General features: G+C 39.0%; 1 protein-coding gene across 1 annotated transcript; it reads right to left on the bottom strand.

The window, feature by feature from the left end:
• Positions 1–2,188: 2,188 nt before the first annotated feature.
• Positions 2,189–18,208, bottom strand: LOC139474782 (actin-related protein 6-like). Its single transcript, XM_071257909.1, has 12 exons — positions 18,134–18,208; positions 17,545–17,662; positions 15,893–15,961; positions 14,732–14,855; positions 13,181–13,319; positions 10,887–10,943; positions 8,791–8,889; positions 7,489–7,609; positions 6,294–6,417; positions 5,427–5,502; positions 2,444–2,506; positions 2,189–2,318 (listed from the first exon to the last, which is right to left on the bottom strand). The coding sequence occupies exons 1-12, from the start codon at positions 18,202–18,204 to the stop codon at positions 2,189–2,191; spliced, it is 1,191 nt and encodes a 396-aa protein (XP_071114010.1). The 5' UTR covers positions 18,205–18,208.
• Positions 18,209–18,434: the final 226 nt, after the last annotated feature.

Below are 18,434 nucleotides of genomic sequence, written 5' to 3'. Positions count from 1 at the left end.
TATTACTTTAAGTTTTTACTTATAAATTCTCCATAAATAATACCACAATGAAATAAAAAGAATATCTTATGTAGCTGTTAAATCCAAATATGTTTTTTGTGTGTGTATCAGTCACAATTTAATTACATGAAGTCTGGTGAAAAGGAAATATTTGCTTGCCAGTTTCAGTAAAACATTCCAGAGTGACAGCTTCTTATTTACCGGTAGCATGTTTAGGCTATAAGATGAATAATAAAACGTATGATATCCATGTACCACACATTTTCACATTAAAAACAACTGATTATGAAAAATATTGAAATTATTAATCTTCCAGGGAATCAGAATTTTGATTATTTGTCTTAAAGCAGAAATTAAATGATACAATGAAGTATCAATTTGCTGATGCTGAACCAAGAATGTTTTTAACCCTGTGTCTCTAATAAAACAGCAATGTTTGAATTGTTTTAGACACTTCAAGAAGTTTTCTGTCATTCCTAGTAGAAAGAATAGCCACTCTGGATATATACATAAAACATACACCATATACATAATATATGGCTCATATGAATGTTGATGAAATGGTTCCCTTACAATTTGTCTGGATGAACAGCTAGTTGACCCCTTGTCTGATTGACTGAAATAAGATTACCATATTTGCCATAATCTTGACCAATCTGTAAGAAATCTTTGATAGAATCCCTACAGAGACAGAAAAGTTACATGACAGTCCAATATTTTCTTGTGCATATTTTAACAGAAAACAACAGCACAGAAGGGTTACCCAACTATCTTGTAATTATTATTGAAACAGATTTAGTTTCATCAACCTTTCAACTGCCACTAAATCTTCCAAATTGTGTGGATTGATGCTCATCATGTCAATCACTGGATTGTCTGGTCCAGACTTGATTATTCACGTCATATAGCTGTAATATTGCTGAGTGCGGCCTTAAACAACAAACAAACAAACCACCCTATCTCAAAAAATAATAATTAACCTGTGTATGGTTTTAAAAAGTGTGCCCCTTTGTCAATTTTCTTATCACATAATACGTTGAATAAGGTATCCCGACTACATCTTCCCAGGTCCCTGTTCTTAACAGAATGAGCGAATTAGGTTTATCACAGCTTCAAACAGTATTTTTATGACATCCTTGCATGTCAGCCTGATGTGGTATGACTGCCCACAGGAGTGCAGGTCGAATCCATGAGCAAAGGTGTGGTGCTGACAAACCAAGGATGATAATCCATGGGAATCTGGGATTCAAACCCACAATCTGCAGATCCTGGCATGTCTTGGGGTCATAACTCTGCATTGTAAATTCCCATGCCTTAGACGACAGGGTGTTGGGCCCGGTTCTTCCAATTACAACTATTGTTAGGCAATGTCTATGCATAGAACAGGGGTAGACACCATTGTTTGTTGTTTAACGCCACACTCAGCAAGATTTCAGCTACATGACGGCGGTCTGTCAATAATTGAATCTGGAACAGACAATCCAGTGACTGACTTCATGAGCATCGATCCATGCAATTAGGATATGATGTAGACACCATTGGTCACATTCAACTAGTCAGCAGCACATATCGTACTAGTTATGTAAAATAACTAGATTTAAGGGGATTAAACAACTAGATTGATACTGGTCCTTGACTGACAAACCTCTCGCCAAGTTACTACAGTTGTACTACAGTTGAAGACTCGTGAAGATTCGGGGTAGAATAGGTCTTCAGCAACCCATTCTTGCCATAAAATGCGACTATGGTGGCGTAAAAGATGACTAACGGTATCAGGTGGTTAGGCTCGCTGACTTGATGCATGTCATCGAATCCCAATTGCGTGGATTGATGCTCATGATGCCAGTCACTGGATTGTCTGGTCCAGACTTGATTATTTACAGACCGCTGTCATATAGCTGGAATACAGCTCAGTGCGGCGTTTAACAACAAACAAACAAGATACTACAGTTGTATTTGTAGTAACAAGACTCCTTTGTTCCTAAAGTGAATGCATCGCTATGGCTGTCACAACTCTTACACTTTAACTTGTCTTGGACTAGAGAGCTTCAACAGTATTTCATACCACAGAATTTTGCCAAACTGATGACAATTTTATTGAATGTGTTTCAATCATCACTGCAACACTGATGCACGCAATAACAAAGAACCATCATAATTACAAATGATACATTTATTTACACAAATATTACACATCAAATCTCTCATAACAAATATTGTGCCCATGTTCGTCAAACTCCTGCTTGGTGACGACCATCTTGCTGAAATTGGGATCCTTGGCCAGCAAGCACCCACCTTCCCACGCATACGCTGCTGGGCTGAAACAACACAACAGACAGTTGCTTGACAATGGTATAAGGATCTGTTCTAAAACATCGCTATTGTAGTATAATAAAGAAATTGTTATCCATAAATTTTTTGTCTACTTTAATATCGTCCTTACTTTTTTGGCATCGTGACTGTTACATCATACTCGTCAGGGGCCAACTTCCGCACATCACTATAGCTGAAAGTACAAAGCATACTCATTATAACAATAAGTTCATTAACCATGTTTACACCTTTCATAACAACTTTACCTTAAGTCACTGTTTGAAAATTATGACGTGAGGTGAGTCCAAGATTATTGCACTTATATAGTGACGTGTGTGTGTGTGCGCGTGCCTGCGTGCCTGTACTAGTCCAGACTGATGCTGATTTATAGTGCTAGCCCACTGAGATATCATGCCGCAGTTAAACATGAATACCCCACTCAGACACAATATAATGACTCCGTGCCGACTAGTCCTTGTTTAAGCCCCTTAATGCCGAGCGCCAGGCAAAGTAACAACAAGTACCATCTTTTAACGTCTTTTGGTATGATGGGCGGATGCTCGCTCCACCAATAGACCACAGAGGCAGTCGAAAATTATGTAGACATGTTTTTCATTATTGAGAGGACACACAGATAATAAGAGATAATACATCGCGTTTTCAACTTCTAAGAGTGCAGTTCATTATATCACCATTTCATTCCAACATTGACACTTGTTTGTCATGCATTGCCCGTGCATGGGCAAAACCACTGGTTGTGTTCAGACATGAGTTTTGGGTAGCTTTTTTCACCTCCTTCAATCTTGCACTTTCATTGTTTTTAATAACCGTTGTCCATTTTTCCAATCTCATTAAAATCAAATCTAAGTTCTCGCTGCCACTAAACAAAGATCTGAGGACATCCCATTACGGGTCACATCAGAACGACCTTTTGCGAACTTTGACCTACCACTGAAATGACTGACAAGAAGTCGACATGAGCCAATTAGAAAGCAGCTTTCTCAAGCTTTACGGCACTCGTTTCAACCTGGCGACTTCCATTTCAGACTGTGCTTGAAAAATATGTTGATACAGTTCTCGATTAAAATTTTGAAAACTGAACAAACGAACATTCTGGAATGTCTAATATATGGTTGAGATTGTATGGCAGTGGTTCACACAAACTGTGCAATGCCTTCTCCGTTCAAATGTTTATCACACGGAAGCGAGACATAGACATTAATTTTGACGGAATCAGTCGTACGGACCGTAACTGTTGTTCGGAATATACTGTGTTGACGTTTTCGAGGTTGCATGATTAGAAAACACATTCCGATTGTAACTTTCATGTACTGGTATGCGACGATTGATTGGTCGGATGAAAGGTCGTTCTGACGTGACCCATAATGGGATGTCCTCAGATCTTTGTTTAGCGATAGCAAGAACTAAGATCTGATTATAATGTGATTGCCATTTTTCCAGTTTCATAAAAAAATTCAATCAGAATGAAAACCAAAAACAACATGTTTGGTCTTCAACTGTTGATCATATTGACGACATACGCACACCTATTGACGCTTGTTGGCATAGTTCATGTTTGACACCTTACTTACCCAGGTGACTCCTTTATAATGACGCTGAGTATACATGACCCGGTACTGTGAACGTAATGAGTCATCAAACATAGGTCAAGAAAGGTAATTCTACCATGAATTTGGAATTTACTCGATTCTGATTGGTCAATCAGAGGCTATTAAATCACAATAAACCCCCTCTGATTGAAACAGCTTGTTTGACGGCCGCATCACCGCGGAAGCTAATATTTATAGAATAGTACTATTTTCAGTCATTGTCGGTAGGCATATCTAAATAACTATATCTACAATTACAGGTTACAAAATGCACAGATGCGGTTACTACAATATTCAAAGGATGTGTGGCAATAAATTTCGTGCAGAAAAACACGACAGAAATCAACAAAGGGAATGTATTTACGTTTTGGAGACAACAGAGAGCTTGAAATTTTGGCGCTTTTCTATATACGACTGTGACGTCATATATTTTGCGTCACAATAAGAGATATGACGTCATAATGGTGTCGTGAGATGTCGAGCGAAAGCCTTGCAAAGCTTGCTTTTTTCTAAGGGATGGCCACCTCATGTTAGCTTACCAAGTTGCCATGCTGATATGCCTGTCATATGTTCGAGTGAAGTATTACGGAGTAAACAAACAGCTTGAGTATATACAGAACCATATTTTGTTCGGTGATTCCGTAACTCAGATCGATAACCCACTCAAAACATTGAACTCAAACCATGCCGCTTCACTCAGTATATTTTCTAACACCAAAGAGTTCGCGTTGTATTTAGTCATGGTAGAATGGAGATAAACATACTGTGTTTTCAATGTAGAGCTAGGTTACTAGTAGATTTAACCGCGCTAAATTTAACAAATTCAATTTAGCGGGGTTAAATCTACAGGTAACCTAGCCCTACATTGAAAACACAGCATGTTTATCTCCTAAATAACACGCTACAGCAACATACAACTACATATCATCTTCCCAATACAAGGGAGTTAACTGACTATAAAACTCCAGTTTCCACCCTTGCCAAACTAGGCTGGATTTAAGGAGTTATATCTTGGCTGGACTAACGAGTCCACGCATGGTCCAATCATAATCCCGTAAGGAAATCGACATCCAATTCGTATACCACATGGATGTCAATTTGAGATTTCAGTCGACTTCAGGACTGGGCGTCGACAGATATGTTCCAAATTTTTTCATGTTCATAATGAAGGTGCTTACGTGATTTGATACACTTCGCGAAGTAAGACATGTTTCATTACATTATATATCCTGATCATCGATCAGATTGTCTTGCCTTGGCACCTCCATTTTGTTTGAAGCAAATGCAAGTGATATGAAAGGTGGAATCTGATTGGTCAATAGGAGGGGCATAGAAGGAACTCGTAGGGGCATAACTCGTAATAGCCACTGGTGGCGCCACGCTCAAGCCCAGGCATTCAAGCCTAGTTCAGCAAGGGTGGAAAATCGACTTTGCGACTCAGTTAACTACCTTTGCTCGGGAAGAAGCTATGTATTCACTGGGCCTTAGTTCATGTGTACTTACATTCGCTCATCAAATCCTGGCAGGTGACAGTTCCCCCCAGTCAAGAGGATGTTCCCAAGTAGGTGTGGCTTCATCTCTGAAACACAGTGGCCATGAGTCCACATCAACCACATATGATCTGATCAACACCATTTGGAGTGAAATGAGTGAGTGAGTTGGGTTTAACAGTATTCCAGTTATATCGCGGCGTGTCAGCTTAATGTGTGAGGAAAGCCCGAAGTGATGCAGGTCTCAGACGTTTACCACTCCGGTGAAACCGAAGGGTATGGTGCTGACAAACCTAGAAACATAATTGGGGCGAACCGGGATTCGAACCCACAATCATAGGTTTCTGGCGTGCCCTTAGACGACTCAGCCACCCGTGCCCCCTTGGAGTGAAGCTGAAGGACAAAATGTAAAAGAAACCTTGAAAAGATTTCGGGTGACCTCATGATCTACTCAACATTCCCAGGATTTCAGTCTAAGTTGTTGCTATGGAAACTCGAAAAAATAAATTTAAAATTTAAAAAATTCCCAAACTATCAAAAGGCTTACCACTAGACCTACCTATGTGCAAAAAACAGAGTTGAAAGATAAATTTCATGGTTTATGATGACAGCCTAAAATGTTTATGTACAACAGATATATTTTTCCAGAATTTAATTGGCCATAATAAAGGGTGCATATAACACACAAGTGCGTATTATACGTGAATAAATAAGTCCTGTGTACATAGATCAATCGGAAGGGGTGCTAATTGGGATTGTTCACTAGCCAATATATCAGCAAATATTGCCGTGCGCGCTTCTTAGAGCCGGGCACCATTCAGGCTGTTTAATCTGATGAGCCTCCGTAAAACACATTAACAATCAAATGTCAGGACTGTACCTTCTTGTATTGGTTCTAGTGAGTTGATTATAGCCTCTGGAATTCCCATTTCTTGTATTCCTACATCAGATGGATGGAAAAGTAGTTCCGGCACAGCAAATCTCTCATTATTCATACGTACTAACTGAAACAGTAAGAGTCACTCAACATTACAACATGTTCCAAACCATGTTTAGGTCTTTTTTTCCATTGAGATATGATTAGGTGACAGAAGTGTTCATCATACGAAATACCCAACGAACATAATAATATTCTATTTTCTCAGATCAGGAAAATATTGTAAATTTCATCAGGAAATAAACTGGAAGTAAAAAATTCAAAATAACCACTATTTTTTTACCACACATTTATTAAGCAACACCTTTTAAATCTTTTAATCTTCCCAAAAGAATAATGTTTTTTATCCCTGCCAGCATCGTTTTCAACCCCACGCCTGAAGCGTTTTTATTTTCCGGGATTTTAACCAAGGGCCATTAACTGCAACCTGCCTTTTAAAAAATGAACATACGAACTGCACAAGAAAGCACAATGCATGTTGTATCTGCGCATGCTGTGTGTGCGCGTCTGCATATGTGCAAGATTGTACGGTCAACATGGCTTGTCAAGAATCACTGCGAAAAAGGACGTCTTAAAACTTGGGACAACTACTGTATTTTCTTGAGTATAGTGCACACTTCTCTTCCAAAAACCACAGCTGTGTAGAAGGGGGTGCACATTATACATGCCACAATGAGTTTCAATGTTTTTTTACCCAATGTAAAGACATTACCGAGAGCTTGTAACACTGGAAATACCATGTCAACAAATCCGTACTGGAGTACGCAATGTAATCTTGCAATTACACTGTCTGGCTATAAAAAGTGTTCATTGTATATCTAGACTTATGTTTATAACGTATTTCATTAATTTTATTCGAAATTCCTTTCAATATTGTTTAAAAATAAATTTGGCGAAATCGTGTGTGAAGTAATCGGTAGATCGCACAACTCACGGTTATTTACAGCAACCACGGTCAGATAACTGCTATTGACGCCTTGAAACACACTATGGTTGACTACGGTTTGTTTTTCTCTCCAGAATATGAATATTGTATCATTTAGGACAGTGTCAGTAACTCGTACAAATGACTTTGCCAAAAGTAATAAATAAATAAATAAGAAAAGAGGAAGAAGAAGAAGAAGAAGAAGAAGACAACCTGTTCGTTGTCCTTGGCTTTGCCCGTGGTGTCTTCCTGGGGGCGGACATAGCCACGCTTGATGTGGGTGTAGTCTGGCAGCACATAGTCTCGGGCAATGGTGTTCTCCTTTCCCCGCTTCCTGCAACATGCAGGAGGCCATGTGTACAGCAATACACTAAACAGACCTGTTACCACGGTTACAGCCAAATCTTATCCCAGTTACCAGAGAATATCTCAAGTTGATATAAAACAGGTAATAACCAACCTTGACAACAATAAGAATTAAAGAACATCAATGCTAAATATGTCTAGCTACATTAACACTTTGTGCTTGTGTGGATTCCAGGTCAGACTTGTCCCCAGCAACCAGGTGCCTTCTAAAAGCCAAAACTGTCAATTATGCTCATCGATCCTTTTCATTTGCCACAGCCAAAGAATGGAACTTAGAAAAAAGTAGAAACTTCCTGTGATCAGAACTTGTCAACTCATCTCCTCCTTAAGCTAGCTTTCCTAGCTGGAGTGGGGCGGTCGGGTAGCCTAGTGGTCAAAGCGTTTGCTCGTCACGCCGAAGGCCGGGCTGGATTTCCCACATGGAGACAATGTGTGAAGCCCATTCCTGGTGTCCCCCTCCGTATGGCTGGAATATTGCTGTTAACAGTATTCCAGTTATATCAAGGCACGTCAGCTCAAGTGATGCAGGTCTCAGACGTTTACCACTTCGGTGAAACCCACGAGCATGGGTATGGTGCTGACAAACCTAGAAACATAATCGGGGCAAACCAGAATTCGAATCCACAATCATAGGTTTCTGGCATGCCAAAGGGACGCAACTCTGCACAGCGAATGGCGGTGCCTTAGACGACTGGGCCACCCGTGCCCTCCGTGTCATAAATGGAGTGTTGGTAGTATTTGGTGGTCAGGGCTTGGCCATGGGGTTGATTGCATGAGACAGTGATGGCAAACCAGAATTCGAATCCACAATCATAGGTTTCTGGCAAGCCGAAGGGAAGCAACTCTGCACAGCGAATGGCGGTGCCTTAGACGACTGGGCCACCCGTGCCCTCCGTGTCATAAATGGAGTGTTGGTAGTATTTGGTGGTCAGGGCTTGGCCATGGGGTTGATTGCATGAGACAGTGATGGCGTAGGACATTGTTCATGATATGAACACTAGTTTGGTCCGGTCCAGACACAGGTATATAGCAGCCACTGTCATATAGCTGGAGTATTGCTGCCTGCAGCATCAAACAGCTACAAACCAGACCTTAACACTGTGGTGACTTCTGAAAACAAACAATCGAAGTCTAATTGATATTCCTTACCTGGCCACATTCATGTCGGCGAAGAAGTCGGTGGCGACATAGCAGACGTCTTCCTTTACCTGGTTGATGACATACGTCTCGTCCATCACCATCAGTTGTCTACAGACAACAGTCAGCATACGTTAGCATACATTCTGGACACATCACACAAAACAACAGGCACTCCCAGACCAATTCTGCGGTAAATTTATCAAAATTCTGTGGTAAATTTACCAACATTCTGCAGCTAAATCTGCACAATTCTGCCGTAAAAACTTAACTATTTCTCCTTCAAAAATTTATACAAACTCTTTTTTTTTCAAAAGTTTAATCTCTTGTATTAAGACATTTCAAGATATAAAATTATGCAAATAAATATGCATAGTCTTACTGATATTTATTAATGGTTAGATATAGACATAGTTTATCTAGTAATAATCAATACCACAAGAACTTTTAAACATGAGAATTATTTATTTCAACTTTTCTTTTATTGTAGGATTCATATATTTCATGTTTGAATCGCATGTTAAATGTTAAGCATCATTCGAGAGCAAAATGCAATTAGAATATAATAATTTTTAATTAGTGTACTGATTGATAAAAAAATGGCAAATTCCGTGATTTTTCTGCAATAAGTCACATTTTCTGCAAATCTTTCCGCAATCGTGGAATCACAGAATTCATCTGGGACTGAACAGTTCTCATAACCTGAGGGCAATTCCTAAACATGGAAAAGATAGACAAAAAGAAAGAATAAGAGGTAGGGTGCCAAGGTTTTGGTGAATGAGGACACTACCAGGATACAAGTATTGTATCATGAGGTCATGAATCAATACAAAATGAAACATGTTCATAAACATGTTATAAGGAGGACTTGTTCAAAGGTACTAATATGAACAATGACCTAATGACCTAATGACCTATCATATCCTGATCAATATCCCCAATAACATAGACTCACAAAATCACATTTCACAAATAGTAACATCCTACTCAACTTTTGATAGGATATTCTGAGTGTCCAGGTCAGGGTTGAGGTTTACATGATGCAGAAATGTGCGTCCAGTATGCACAAATATAGAATGGAAGCAGAAACAAATACATTGCATCTCAAGGGATGCACAATAATATTCATTTTACCCAATTCTTGACAAAATATATAAAGGTTCGGTAATTAGAGTAATTACACTACTCAACACTGTTCCATTACATCACAGGGCCCCCATATTTCCTGCAAGGACCCTTAAAATGAATTACCGTATTCGACGTAAAAGTGCCCAGGGCGCTCTCAAAATTAGAAATAGGGGGCTCTTATTAGAATTTTATTTTGGTGAAAAAACAGAGTTAAAAGATAGATTTTGTGGTTTATGCTGACAGCCTGAAGTGTTTTTGTACGACAGATACATTTTTCCAAAATTTATTAGCCCATAACGAAGGGTACATATAACACACGAGTGCGTATTATACGCGAATAAATAAGTCTTGTGTACATTGATCAATCGGAAGGGGTGCTAATTGGGATGGTTCACCAACCAATATATTAGCAAACTTGACTTTCAGTATTTTTTATTAAATTTCACTGTCATGTGTGAATAGGCAGATATGTACGCAATCTGTAGCTTATTCCAATTGAGTTTAACAGAATAATAATTCAAACAAATCCAAAGTTGATATTTATTAATTTAATACCAATCAATAGCACACTAAGCTATTGTAGAGTAATCGTAAATCCCATACTATAACATAAGACTTACTACTGTTGTTGCACTATGATCACCTTGTGGAACAGGGCCATGCACCACAAAGTTTACAATCACGTCACAATGCCCTGTGTTCTAATTTAAGGAATTTTGTTGCAAGATCTGCCTGTGAATAATGTCATGTGACGTCTGCCTAGCAACAGGGTTGCTGGGGTCATCGAGTGTGCACAAGCTCCTCTCAGTGATCTATCATCTGTACACGCAATGTTGGGAGTTTTCAATATTTGTTAGTGAAACTTGTTCTTGCAGTGCAAAAGAATGCGCTTTGGTATTACACAATGTAAATTACAGCTGTATGTTTATTAAACGGGTGATCTCTTAAAGGGCAAGTAATAAAAAGACATAAACACTTACCTATAGGATATGATTTCTTTTAAATGGTTTGTTAATAATTTCCCTCCAACATTTACTCTGAAAAAACAAAACAAAAAACAAAATAAACGGTGATTTTCCTGATTACAACAAGAATGTCATTATACTGTAAAAATGATAATGTACAAGCATAAAATGTATCACAATCTACTAGGACTGTGTATTGACCTCGTCCTGGATTTTGTATTGCAATATATTGCCATACTTAGAACCTGTGTTGCGATACGTAATTGCAATCTACTGACAATTTACATTTTCATGAGTTATACCCAGTGTTAATGTCCTTCACAGCGTGTGACACCTTCGTTATACTCTCAGTATAGAGAGCTCCGTGAATGGGCTATCGCTGTGAGGAGCTTGATAGTTGTGATTAGTACACGATAATTGATAAAAAGATGATCAGAGGCAAGTTTTATCGGAAAGATACTATTTTCCATCTCCATACTGATTAGGAGCACATAAACATACTTATTTATATTTGCCCCAATATATTGTTACATTTACAAACATATCGCAATACGTATTGCTGAAGATTTGCGCCACAATATACCAGTCTACTCCACGAATACAATCCAACCTCAGCAATGTCAGACAGTTCATTTTGGGCAAAGGGGGTATTTCCCGCATATTCTCACATTCATTATGTTGATTACCAGTGCCTTTTCTCCCAATACCGATTGTCACATCTCTCTTGATTTTAGATGCGATTGTTCAGCTTTTGAATTTATCTGCGTTGCCCAGCTACATCTTTGGGGATCAACTCACTAGACACTCCCATCTCAAAAATAACGTCCTCCAATCTACGACATCATCAAGTTGCGAGTGCATGTTCGAATCTCCAGAAATGATGTCATGATAGAACAATGTTTTATCATGAAATAAACAACACTTCGTTCTTCATTTTTCTTTGTGATTTATCGCTTAGCTATTTTATATTTGCAATTATTCCCTGTCTTCTGGTCACTGGTTTTCTCACTACTGCACAATACTTCAAAGTATAAAAAGAAAATACCATTTCTTTGGAATATATTATTTCAAACTTGTTAATATGGACAAATCACAGGCAAGTATCGCGATTCACTGATATTTAGAGGTATTGATGTATTGTGACTGTTCCGTTGTATCATAACGTGACAATGAAATGGAATTGTTCACCGATCTACTGAATCGTCTCATTATGTATCATGATTCTGATATGAATTGACGCATCATCGCACCACTATCCTCCAGTAACGTTGGAATGACTAGCGAAAAGTATTCAATAGGTGTGTCAGAAACACCAAGTCAGGGTGAGTGAGTGAGTCAATATGGTTTTACGCCGCTTTTAGCAATATTCCAGCAATATCACGGCGGGGGACACCAGAAATGGGCTTCACACATTGTACCCATGTCGGGAATCGAACCTGGATCTTCGGCGTGCCGAGCGAACGCTTTAACCACTAGGCTACCCGACCCGAAGTAATGTAAACTTAACCAAGATGAGATAATTCAAGTGTGTTATTATTAGCCAATGATTTGGAGGATTTAGAGAACATCCATTTGCTAAGGACCGGAAACAATGTACATGTATTCCCGTTTAAGCAGATGATAATGCCTGATACGGTAAACCGAAGTTTAACCATGTTACGAAAAATCATTTTGAAAATAAACAGACACGGTACGGTAAAGATAAATCATGAGAGTGTAAGGATTTGTTTGCCCACGTTTTTGATACAGACGTAATTTGCAATCCACCCGTATTAAACTGCTTTTCATCCATACAATACGCTGATATAGAATCTACCTGAAACACTGCCAGGTAATCAGAAAATGCCACCTTTGGCATCTGATCTGGTTAAATCCTGTGGGCTCTAATGACATGACATAGTAGGTCACATGCAACAATGTTCTCTTAGAGTGAGTGAGTAGGGTTTAACGCCGCTTTTAACAGTATTCCAGTTATATCACAGCGAGTCAGCTTAATGTGGGAGGAAAGCCCCAAGTGATGCAGGTCTCAGACGTTTACCACTTCGGTGAAACCCATGAGCACGGGTATGGTGCTGACAAATCTAGAAACATAATCGGGTCTAACCAGGATTCGAACCCACAATCATAGGTTTCTGGCATGCCCAAGGGATGCACAGTGAATCGCGGCACCTTAGACGACTGGACCACCCATGCCCCCTGTACTCTTGGAATGTCACCATGGTTACCAAAAGCAGGTCTTAATGCCAAGTTGCCAATCATTCCCTATGAAACAATATTTCAGTGTTAGTTATCTCCACCGTGTACACTACCTCCGGATTGCTTCTTTGATTTTCTTGCCTTTGAAGTAGGGGACGATGTGTGTGAAGGAGTAGCCGGTGTCCACCACCAGCGTACAAAGGTTCTTCCCAGGCTCCTCCTTCTGGCTCTTGTACTGACTCAGACATGATGCTGTAAACAGAAACAGCAGTTGTATACGTGGTATAATGAGCTGTAAACAGAAACAGCAGTTGTATACGTGGTATAATGAGCTGTAAACAGAAATAGCAGTTGTTTACATGGTATAATGAGTTGTAAACAGAAACAGCAGTTGTATGCATGGTATAATGAGCTGTAAACAGAAACAGCAGTTGTATACGTGGTATAATGAGCTGTAAACAGAAATAGCAGTTGTTTACATGGTATAATGAGTTGTAAACAGAAACAGCAGTTGTATGCATGGTATAATGAGCTGTAAACAGAAACAGCAGTTGTATATGTGGTATAATGAGCTGTAAACAGAAATAGCAGTTGTTTACATGGTATAATGAGTTGTAAACAGAAACAGCAGTTGTATACATGGTATACAAAAATCAATTCCACAAATATCTGAAACCAGAAATATTGATTGTAAAATGAGCTGTATATCTTAAAGTCTACATAAATAGTAGCTAATACTATGATACAGCGATTCATTTTGAGCAGTCTTCAAAACTATTCATGGTTACAGATTTTCATTGCCTCACACTGCAACTGTCGACTTACTGTGAGAGGAAAGCCCACACAGATACTGACCTTAGATGTTTACCTAGTTGGTGAAACCCATGAGTAAGGGATGGTGGGTCAAGGATGATGATCAAGATGAACGGGTTAAAGTTCCCACAAGTGCAGATACTAGCAAAATACTACCAAGCTCCTCCCAGCGACAGCCCGTTCATGGAGCTCTTTACACTATCGCTGCCATCAGTCAAAACTCCACACTGTGATAGGTGGTCACAACCATGCTTGGAGTTGAACTCGCAATCGATGGACCGTTATGCTTACAGACTAGCGACGCTGAATACTCTTACCCTAACTAAACTATTTTCTTTGTTTGCCAATTTGAATTTCTGTTTCATTTCAACTATCATGTAATTGATATAGTTAGAATGTAAGGGGTGATTTGGGTGATTTTTCGTTTGTCTGCATGCAATCTCGAACCAATTTGATCAAACAAACAAAAAGTTAAATTCATCTGGGAAATACGGTCAGTCGTAAACCTTTTGAAAAATAACTGTATTGGCCTCCCCAAAAACATAAACAAAAGTATACACGTTACTACATTTGGGGTTAGAGCGCAAATTTCAAGATTCTTGTAACGGCCACGCCCACACTTGTGGCAGTGATGTTACAGAGGTGTCACACGCTGGGTAGGAGCTTGAAATACTACCAGCTAAGGGACACAACTCTGCAGAGCCTGTTGCCACTATACACCAAACTCGTTCCACTTATTCTGTGACGTTGGGAAAGACTTATCTCACTTGTTTAGCAGACTTACTAAACAATGTGGTCACCAATAACTCTTGTAAAGTAAACAAAAATAAGAGTATTAACAGTATTCTAACCATTGCATCTGTACAGGGCATTGAACTGGTATTCTTCAAAGAAGACTTCATTCATCGCTTCTTGAGCTGAGGCAAAGTTGAAGCATGGCTCTGTGACAACAGCTGTACATTCATTTGAGTTAACCTGCAAAACAATTAGAGTAGACACATGGTAGGGTAGGGTCAAGTCACACAAGCAAATAAGTCACATATTAGTCACTATATGTCCAAGTATATTTAATTACTATGAAATGTTATCAAAACATTGCAAATTACAAAATGGTTTAAACATATATTTATTTCAAAAGAAATCTGGATCGGTAAACAAGCAAAACCTGCTTATGTAAATACCTCTCAAGGTAATAACTTTACAACAGCTGGTTATATATAAGATACTGCTAAACATAAACATACAAAATGCACAAATGAAATACATGAAGCTAATACATTGAAGCAAGTCTGTGAAATAAAATAATGCAGTTTTCCATTACTACATGCATAAAATTAAGCTACTTGACTCTTTTGCTTTGGACAATGAAATCGTGAACTGATTAAGGAACAGTCATGTTTGTAGAACTGCTGACAGGTAATATCATTTTTAAATCATACCCATGTTGTCTAAACTTATCAGCGTTTAAGTCACTGCAGCCAAGCCTAAGGCGACAATGTTCATGTTTTGGGTCCCCTGTCCACAAGAGAAAAGTGATTTCTTCTTACTTAGCAAAACCCTTAAAAATGGGAAATTTCTGCTAGTCCTTACGAAACCTTAACTATTGGGCAGTTTGGCAAGGACTACAGGACTAGCGCAAATTTCTAACGCTGTATTACATATGTATTCTATTGCACTGTATCAGGGTTTCAGACCGGCTCATTTGCTAGGACACTGACAGTTGTGAATTAAAATATCCTGAAGACTTGTCCAAATAGTAATGATGTATAGTATGTCCTGTCAACAGTTGATAAAATCATGAAAATGTCCAGGGTCCACTTGCACAAAGCGATCTTAGCGCTAAGATTATCGTAACTCCCATACTTTAACATAGGCTTACGATAGTCTTAACGCTAAGATCGCTTTGTGCAAGTGATACTTGTTTCTGGCAAAGTCAACGTGTATAGACTTGGAGTTGTCTCCCCTGTGATTTCATTTTGAAGAGACTATCAGGGTGTTTGTTTCCTGTGTACCTGGAAGACATCTTTTCCGAACATGTAGTCCCATACTTGTCTCTCGATGTCCCAGTTGGTCAGGAAGCCCTGGAGGAGGAGCACATATCTAGTGTCAATAAACAACTCTCAGCTTGGACATCATCTCTTCTGACTTATTTAATAGCAGGGAAATGGGGTAGCCTTTAGGGCTGTAACCATTCACTGACACCTACGATATCATCGATACTTAAGTGAACACGATACTTGAATCAGCAGTGTGTGAGATCGTTGTATGATATAAATAGAACAGGAACTAATAGCATTATCTCCCATAATGGAGGAGTAGCATAGCGTCACTTGTAAGAATGGCAGACCACGAGGACATGGTGACTGGGGACACATGGACTAACTGTTATATTTAATAACCACCCCTTCAATTAAAAATGTTTTTTCTTGTGATTTTCTTTGTTAAAGTTTTTGAGATAACAAAAATAAATGTATGAAGAAAGAGGTTTTAGAGCTGTATTACAGTGATTTCATCATTTCTTTTTATTTGATGTGGTGTATCATGATATCTGTAGTATCATCAGATAACAAGCAATACTCAGCTCTAGCATGTCTAGTAGCCTTGTGGTTAAAGTGCTGGCTCGTCACACTGAAGACCCGAAAGAGTACAATGTGTGAAGCCCATTTCTGGTGTCCTGCTTTGATATGATTATGTTTAAAGTGGTGTAAACTTTTACATCCTCATCTTCCCTAGGCAAGGGAGTTAACTGAGTGTAAAAGTCGCACTAGGTTGGAATTTTCTGGCTCAATTGTAGCGCCACCAGTGGCTATTGAGAGCTATGACCCTTCTAAATACCTCCTTTTGACAATCAGATTCCACCTACCATATTACTTGCATTTGCTTCAAACAAAATGACGACACCCATTCAAGACGATTTGATCGATTAAAAATATCAAGATCCATATTGTTAAAAAATGGGTCTTACCTCGCAAAGTGCATCAAATTACAAAAACATGAAAAGATTTGGGAAATATTTGTCAACGCCCAGTTGAAGGTACACATGCTTTGAAAATTCTGTTTACGATCAGGATGACAATTTCATTACACACTTTTGACTGGACTATGCATGGACTTGTTAGTCCATGCCAAAACAGAACTCCGAAATTGCAGCCTATTTCGGGAACGGTGGAAACTGGACTTTAAAAGTCAGTTAACTCTCTTGCCTCAGGAAGATGTATTATAATGGACAAATCATATTAACCTAGAGGGTGACAAAATATCCAACACAAGAATGTTATCTCATGTGTATATATGTACTACATGTAGTACGTGAGTAAATTTAGAATTAATAAGTCCCGTGATGGGATTTGAACAACATACTATCCAATTCAAGGTCAGATGCTTTGTCCACATGACAAAATAAGGATGACAAGGTAAAGATGTCTGTTTGCTTGTTGTTTATCACAGCACTCAGCAATATTCCAGCTATATGACAGTGGTTTGTAAATAATCGAGGCTGGACCAGACAATCCGGTGATTGATATTATGAGCATCGATCCACACAACTGGGAAACGATGCCATGCATCAACAAAGTCAGCGAGCCAGGTAGGTAAAGATGTCATCTGTTGGATGACTCCACACCTTATGGCTGCTACAGTAAGAAGTCAAGACAATTGCTCTCACCTTCTGAAAGGGCAGCATGTAGTACAACCCTGACAGATCTTTGCAGTCATCGATTTGATCACCAATGAAAATTCTTGTCCGCACATTTTTTGCTTTTGTAACACAATTGGGAATTATCCTGAAACGAAAGAATGTGACACAACATTGGGAATTATCCTGAAACGAAAGATTGTAACACAATTGGGAATTATCCTGAAACGAATGGATGTAGGGGGATAGTTGTGTATCCGAATTTAGTGAGAATAATCAATTAGCTGTCAATCATTTTTTACTTTAATCATATATTCCCAGTTGTTTACTATCTCAGCCATTAGGATCCCAAAACGGCTGGTGCTCTCGTATTTTAGGGTTAGAGTGCGATAAGCTCGTCCGTTTAAATGCACTACACTCAATCGTTTTTCAAAAATTAATGCAACGATATCTTTAACACACATCCTCAGTGGAGCCGAAGAAAGGCGGTAGTCAGCTGGTATTACAAGCCTCGAATTTAACCGCAGATCAAGATCGCTGAACACAATGTAAGCCTTTGTCAGCTATCCAGATTTCCCTCATACTGTTCCCGTACACTTTACATCAAACATGTCCTCACCTCGGCTCCTTGTCGGTAGCATAGCCAACTTTTGCAGTTCCCGCGCCGTTGTCCAACACCAACACAGCCATGTTGGGAAAATAATCCTACTTGTGGTTGTCGTAAAAAATGAGAAATAGATTTGAAAATGCATATTTAAACCTGAGAAACAACCGAACAGCATAAGCTACATTGTGAGATGTACTGAAGATGTGGTATCGACATATGTCCTGCATGAAATAAATTGTGTAGCCATTTTTAACGACAAATAAAAACACGTGCGTGTTCTATTTTTATAAATGTGACGTCACGTCCTAGCTGC

The sequence above is a fragment of the Haliotis cracherodii genome, unplaced genomic scaffold, assembly GCF_022045235.1.
Source record: "Haliotis cracherodii isolate W230 unplaced genomic scaffold, xgHalCrac1.p SCAF_3, whole genome shotgun sequence".
NCBI lineage: Eukaryota > Metazoa > Mollusca > Gastropoda > Lepetellida > Haliotidae > Haliotis > Haliotis cracherodii.
Note: the sequence above shows the minus strand (reverse complement) of the source record. Positions and strands in the feature narration are given on the sequence as shown.

Bases quoted from the DNA above. Each gene is read 5' to 3' on its own strand.
- LOC139474782 (XM_071257909.1), bottom strand. From the start codon at position 18,204: ATGGCTGTGTTGGTGTTGGACAACGGCGCGGGAACTGCAAAAGTTGGC. The intron at 14,856-15,892 runs GTACACAGGAAA...ATTGTTTTGCAG, and splicing joins TCGGAAAAGATGTCTTCCAG to GTTAACTCAAATGAATGTAC. The intron at 8,890-10,886 runs GTAAGTGTTTAT...TGTTGTCTGTAG, and splicing joins AAAGAAATCATATCCTATAG to ACAACTGATGGTGATGGACG.